The 7,513-nt window shown below is 44.1% G+C and overlaps 1 protein-coding gene across 1 annotated transcript; it reads left to right on the top strand.

Annotated features, from left to right (window-relative positions):
* Positions 1-2,876: 2,876 nt before the first annotated feature.
* LOC118740711 (ets DNA-binding protein pokkuri) lies at positions 2,877-6,624 on the top strand. Its single transcript, XM_036472359.1, has 4 exons — positions 2,877-3,028; positions 3,182-4,527; positions 4,583-5,531; positions 5,614-6,624. The coding sequence occupies exons 2-4, from the start codon at positions 3,363-3,365 to the stop codon at positions 5,924-5,926; spliced, it is 2,427 nt and encodes an 808-aa protein (XP_036328252.1). The 5' UTR covers positions 2,877-3,028; positions 3,182-3,362; the 3' UTR covers positions 5,927-6,624.
* Positions 6,625-7,513: the final 889 nt, after the last annotated feature.

Consider the following 7,513-nt stretch of genomic DNA (forward strand, 5'->3'; position numbering starts at 1 on the left):
TAGCCGAGTGTGGCGTTCGCTTGTGCTTGATTTTTAGTGAGTGTGATCAAAAAGGCTCGATCATACTCAAAGCTGTTCTCTGATAAGTATACAATATATGTATGTATGAAGAAAGCCGTGAGCTCTATACAGGGTGTTTGCAGCATGTAGTTATTTGACTGCTTCGTTGATTGTACTATGTGGTTATCATATTCGTAGCATTTTCCGTTCCGAACCGCTTCTCACAAACTTACCCAATTCTCCATCCATTCGCAACCGACTGCCGCCGCTGCTACTACAATCTACTTGCCTGCCTGCCTGCCTGACTGGCTGGCTGTTTACTTGCTTGTTCGACACTCATATCTTATCCGTGCTCTGTTTACCCACTAGCGGATACGATCGGTCTTCCTCTACTCGCTGCTTGCCGACCGAGCGCATCTGCTATCCAGCCGTTTGGCCTGTCCCATTGCATGTAGGCAGACATACCGACAGACAAACGAACACAGATTAGCCTTTGCTGTTGGCCGATTGCGGTTGCATTGTGTGAAACAAGTTTTATTTTTTTGGATTTTTTTCTTCTTATTTTTTCGTGCCGCCAATGTTTGTAGTTAGTTGTCGTTCGTTGTTGTTGTTGCTGCTGTCATTTTGCTTGGTAAGCACACTTCCGTTTGTGGCGTCTGGGTTAGTTTGCATTGCCGTTGTCGACAACGGCGACTGCGACATCAGCAGCAGCAACAACAGCAACGTCGGACGTTGGAACATTTGTTGTGGAGTTAAGTTTCGCAAGGTAGCGGGATCTTAATAGCCGCAATCAGTTGTGCTTTGATTGTTATTTTTGTTGGTAGTGGGGCAGCAGCAATACTTAGTACTAGTCGTAGTATCGACAGCGGCAACATCTTGCATTTTTTCGTCATATTTTCGCATCCTACAATTTCGCGATTCAGCGATTTTTTTTATTTTAATGTGGAAACTTCCATGTGTGCCAGAAGTTCGACGGCGCGACGGAACAGACAGTGACACAGTGGGTGATTGAGTGGAATTAGTGAGATTAAAAAATATCAAAACTTGGCCAAGGCCATTTAGAAAAGTGTGCTACAAATGTGGATGTGTTAAACCGAAAACTGGATATCATGGTAAAGATCTCGGTTTCCTGATTTTCATGAGTTACAAAATAACGCAGAATTGCCAGTTTCTAAGTTTAACTTCTTATTGCTTCGAGCACTTAAAATTCATACCCGCCTCATCTAGAAGTGATCTCGTTTATTTAACTATTCGGTCCTTGCTCATCAAAAAGTTAAAATAAACACCGTAAACTCTTTTATGAGGCAAAACTAATCCGTTTCGTCTATTAAAAAGGTCCGTCCGCTATAAATATCTTAATGAAATTGTCTGGAAACATCATAAACATGTTGACGCAACAGAAAAAAGTTGAACATCGTTTAACTTTTGTATATGTCAAGTCCGGCAAGGCAATGACTTATGCGCTGCTAATGAAACAGCTGATTTTGTAGGTTGAGCTCCTGTCATCATTCAACTTTTATGTACGTCAAATCCGGTAAATCGGCAACTTATGCGCAGTTAATGAAAACTGATTTCAAGACATTAAAATTTACAACCTTGTATGTACGTCAAGACCGGCAATCCGACTTTGTACGCAGTAAATACGAACCAGCAAATTTGAAGCCAGTAAAAGGGTTCGATGCTGATATTGTAGCATACATATCTCGAGTTTGTTCGCTTTATTTCATTTCATTCTCCATTTGCTTAACTCGCATCTGTTTAGCCGCTTGGTTTGAGTGTCGTCAGTTAACTAGTTTCCAGTCCAGTCCAGTTACCTAATGGGTTAAGCTAAAATGTTCCCGATTTTGTCAGACCAGGTTAGATTAGGTAGCAGAGCCGCAAGCACTACACTTCGATATTGCTTCCAATCCAACCAATCTATCCAATCGAATTACTACATTGCCAAGTTTGCCCAATCGTTTCCAACAATTTAAGAGTTCTGATATATCGGCCGCTATGGCTAAGTGGTTAGAGGTGCGTACTACTACTCCGCAGGACCTCGGTTCCATCCCAGGCGCGAGAAACGATTTCTCTAACAGCGATCGCCCTCGGCAGGCAACGGCAAAACCTCCGCATGCATTTCTGCCTTGAAAAGGCTGCTCATAAAACCACTTTGGTCTTCTTTGCTGTCTAGACTCCATACACTAAAGTAGTAAAAGCATACCAAAGCAGTTTATTAAATTAAGTATGTTTATACCATCCGCATTTTTATCTGCATAATACCACTATGCCACGAGCAAATCTTGGCGATGTGCTTGCTTTCCTGTGTGCGCGCATCCGGCACATTACAATTGCGAACGTATGTATTCTCACCTCAGCGCCGCTGCACCGCAACTCATCACCGACGAGCGAAATTTTTTGAAAAAAAAAAATTAACATATTGCGCGATTAAAACAAGAAATATCGGCATCGGTTTTCATAAACAAGAAATTGCTGCTTTTGGAGGCGCGAACGCTGTAAAAGGTGTTTTGCGTTGTTACTGTTACTGTATTATTGTTGTGCTTTTGCGCATTTTGCGTGCTCATCCACAGCTCGCGCGTCGTGCGGAACCCAAGCAACAACGTCTCAGACAGCCTACAGCTGCGCATACATACATAACTTCAATATGTGGTGCTGCTGCTGTTGCCGCGCGCCACTGAAGATGCTGTGTGTGGGTTGGGCGCAGCGTTGCGCGTTTTGCTGCAACCCGTTTTTAGCGGGGGTACGTCGCACAGCCGTATGGATACACGTCCGCAAGAAACAGTGGTACGTCGTCAGCGGATGTGTTTGTTTATTTGTCTTCTTTTATTATGAGTTTCTTTATGTATGTATGAATGTGTGTGTGTATGTTGAAATCACCACAAAACGATTTGCATTTACATATTTCGTTGTCGATTTTCGACTTCAATACGCCGCGAACGAATTCCCAAGCGGAAGTGTGCATTCGAATACACCCACACGCCAAGTGAATTGCTGCCTGCTGCCTGCTTCTGCTGCACCCTTTCGCCCCGTTAGTTCCGCGACTTTTTCTTTATTATTATTTTTGATTTGGTTTTGTATAGCCGCAGTAGTCAGTAGTCTCGAATATCGATTTCGTAAACTGTATCTCATGTTAATAATATTTGTTTGCTAACTTTTTTTTCTCTCTCTCTCCTACTTCCAGATTCAGTTCGTACGCTCGTTCGTTCATCGTAGAGCTAGCTAGCTTGCGCGCGACTTGTTTAGCAGCAGTGTGCTGTCTGTGGTCGACCCAGCGACCCAGTAGAGCAACAGCAGTCGTATTTCCGTGTGGCGTTGGTCAACACAAACTATTAAAATCGTGCACGCGCGTCTGGTGGTTCAAAATGAAAATGCTTCCCGTACAGCTGTCGTTGAATCCGCCGCTCGGCCTCTGGAGTGATATGTTGTGGCGTTGCCCACCGGCGCCCTCAAGCCAATTGGCCGAATTGAAGACACAACTACCGCCATCATTGCCATCCGATCCACGTTTGTGGGGTCGTGAAGATGTCACAGTGTTTTTGCGTTTCTGCGAGCGCGAATTCGACTTGCCCAAAGTGGATCATGATCTCTTCCAAATGAACGGCAAAGCGCTTTGTCTACTCACACGCGCCGACTTCGGTCACCGTTGTCCGGGCGCAGGCGATGTGCTGCACAACGTACTGCAAATGCTCATCATCGAGTCGCACATGATGCAATGGCACTTGCCTAACAGTCCCGTCACACCTACCAGCCGCTACCCGCTCTCGCCGCATAGCCATCCGCCGACGCCAACTTGGCCGCCCATCGGCGCGCCGCCAGACAGTCCCTTCCATAATGCGCACATGCATCACTTCATGGCGCCCAATTCGGTCACACTCAGCCCGCCACCATCGGTGGATTCGCAAGCCAGCAGCCCGCCACAGAGTCAAGAACAAAATTTGGCTGCAGCAGCAGCAGCTGCCGCCGCGTCCGCCGCTGTCGCTTCTTCGTCTTCGGTGAGCACAAGCAACAGCAGCAGTAGTAGCACCAGCAGTGGAAGCAGCAATAGTGGCGCTGGTGGGTTGGGTGCCAGCAATAGCAACGCTATGAGCGTAAGCGGCAACCTTGTGCCACCCGCCATCTCGGTGACCATGAGCGCTGGCAACGACTACTCTGCGCACCATGCGACGACGGCCAGTACTGGCGCTAGCAGCAATCAGTCCGATTCCGATGAAGAGGGCAGTTATGCAGACTTGGCAGCGGCCAATAGCTTGGCTAAGAGTGGCGCCGCAGCAGCCGTGGTGGCCGCGCACTATGGCGCCAGTCCGCCGACCACACCCATTCTAAAGGACATGCCGCAGAGTTTGTCGCAGCAGATTACCAACAGCTTTGTGAACTCGTGGTCGCAGAGCCAAGCAGCGCAGGTGGCCATGGGACAGAAGTATCAGCCGAATGGGGGCGCTGGCGGTTCGGTCTCGGCGCCGACGACGCCCAGCTATATGCAGCCTGTGAAGCGTGAATTCTTTCCGGAAACAACGGAACCAAATACAAGTAAGTGAAGAGTCATTTTTTTTTGCTTACTAATAATTTCTCCTCTCTCCACCAGATGGTCGCTTGCTGTGGGACTTCTTGCAGCAATTGCTCAACGATCGCAATCAGAAGTACAGCGACTTGATCGCGTGGAAGTGTCGCGACACTGGCGTCTTCAAAATCGTCGATCCTGCCGGTTTGGCCAAACTTTGGGGCATACAAAAGAATCATCTCTCGATGAACTACGATAAAATGTCGCGCGCGCTGCGCTACTACTACCGCGTCAACATATTACGCAAAGTGCAGGGTGAGCGTCACTGCTATCAATTCCTGCGCAATCCAACCGAGTTGAAAAATATTAAGAATATATCGCTGCTGCGCCAAACCGTTGCTGGCAATGGCGGCCCGACAGCAGCAGGCGGCGCTAATGGCAGCAATGGCGCTGGTAACGTGTCTGCGAACAACAACAACAACAGCAATAACAACAATAATGCCAACCATACCAACAATCATAGCAATCCGCCTCCCAGTACAAATTTGAGCAGCACAAATTGGACATTACCGCATCAGCAATCACCACAACGACTTACAGCAGCGTCGCATGGCAACAACGGCAGCGGTAACCTGAACGGCAACAACCACAGCCACAACCACAACCTTAGCCTTAGCCACCCGCACAGTAATGGTGGTGGTGGTGTCGCCAATCAGCATATGAGTCTTCCAGCGGCGGTAGCTGCTGCGGCTGCCGCTGCTTATGGGCCACCACCCACATCGCCGCTCTTCATGCACGCCATAAATGGGGCCTTCCAATACTTGTCGAATACGGCGGGCGCACCACCCAATTCGCCTGCAATGCTACACGCGCCCAGCGAGAAATTTCAATTTGGCGTAGTCAAGGTGGAACACAACAGCAGCGAGTCGCGCTCACCGGATCACAGCGATGAGCTAAAGCCAACCGATCTGAGTGTGGCGGGTAGCAGTAGCGAAAAGCCTTATTCAAGTCCATCGGCAGAGGATTGTTATCCGTAAGTATGCAATGCGCTTGAAGTGGCAATAATATGCAAGCAAGACTAAATGAATTCTCGCTATCTACCTCCTCCACTCTAGACTTATCCGCAATGCTGACGGACTAACCACAATCAAATTGATACGCTACAATAATGATAATGAAACGCATGCAGCCAAGCAGTCAACGCATGAGCAATTGCAACAGCAACAACAACAACAACAACAGCTACAGCAGCAAGCCAATAGCGCTTCAGATTGCAACAACAGTGTTGAGCAGCAGCAACAGCAGCAGCAGCAGCAACATACGCCTATGGACCATACGGATAATGAGTGTCATGAGGATGAGTCCGCCGCTAGCGCCGCGGCCGCTGCTGCGGGCGGCAGTCTAATGCCAACCGATCTGCGCAAATAAGGAGTGAGCTGAAGTAGCTAACAGTATACGACAATATTACTAAGTAAGACGATGGTGAGCCAGGTGTAAGAGAAGTATATGAGTTACTGAAAACGCAGGACAATCAAAGGATAATAGCAAGACGAAGGAAGAGTAGGATCTGAGACGTGAAATATTAAGGCAAAAAGAAGGCCGCTGCGCGAAATGTTTGCAGTGCCTATTAAAAACTGTGACGGTCTTTACAGAAGAATACTTCAGTTTAGCTACTTTTTCTTGCAACAGTGCCAAATCTAGGCTCAAGCATTGTCAGAGCGAGCGAGAGAGAGGGAAACACAATTCAGTTAAAATTGCTTTACGATATGTAAGCAGTAAGTGAACGCAAACATGGCTGAGAGAAAAGAGCATTCGTTGCACTTAAAGAAATTTGACATGGACAGTTTCTTGAAGTTGAGGAAAATGTTCGAAAAATAAATTAAATCAAAAATAGTGATTTCAAGTGTGCAAGCACACCGGCAAATAATAACTGCATACAGATATAGGTATGTTGCATACATAAATACATGCAGCTTAAATATGTATGTAGCGGTAAATGTGTGAAATTATAAGGATTAATAGTATATATGCACATGGATACACACAAACGTTTGTATAGATTGTATATTAACATACAATACATATAGTGAATACATATAAATATATCTATATACATAAAGTAAAATTATATACATACATACAGTTGTCCACAAAATAATAGGAGTGCGATATTTTGACCAGTTTTGGCTATTTGTCTTTTGTTTATTTAATGTTTATTATTTTTTTATAAAAGCCTAGCTGGCTATACAACAAACACCATATAAATTCAGATTTTAAACTTTGTATAAAAATTATAAAAATTTTGCAATTTTTCACCCAAATTTCAAACTTTTTAATCAGAATCTTTAGAAAAAATTCTGGTATGCAGTTTTGTATCACATTCAATTCTAGTCTGAAGAAGTGCAAGTTTCAAGCGGCTAAAAAATTCCGTTGGGTGAAAAATTGCAAAATTTTTATAATTTTTATACAAAGTTTAAAATATGAATTTATATGGTGTTTGTTGTAAGCCAGCTAGGCTTTTATAAAAAAATAATAAATATTAAATAAACAAAAGACAAATAGCCAAAACTGGTCAAAATATCGCACTCCTATTATTTTGTGGACAACTGTATATATATTTAAAACTATATTTACAAAATTATTAATTAAAAAGGTAACAAAAATTAGTAGAGTGTACATATGTACATGCATACTTGATATGTATAATTTAAAAAAACAAAATATTGTATAAATTTAGCAAGAAAAAAGAAAACTATTATTAGTTCAATGTTTTTAGGTATAAAGTTGCATATTTATATGTATGAAAGTACATACATATGCGTTGTTTAAAAATTTTAACATTAATATACTCATTAGTATTGCAACAAAACTAAAAAACAAATACTGAAAATAGTTTTAACCACTCACAGACACACACTGACCAGCGGAAAAAAATTGTTTTATTATTAGATAAAAACACATACACGCACGCTTACACAGCGGTGTATACTAATTTTAAGTAGTATTTGTGTTGAA

Source organism: Rhagoletis pomonella, unplaced genomic scaffold, assembly GCF_013731165.1.
Source record: "Rhagoletis pomonella isolate Grant_MI unplaced genomic scaffold, Rhpom_1.0 Rhpom_scaffold_00006, whole genome shotgun sequence".
Classification (NCBI taxonomy): domain Eukaryota; kingdom Metazoa; phylum Arthropoda; class Insecta; order Diptera; family Tephritidae; genus Rhagoletis; species Rhagoletis pomonella.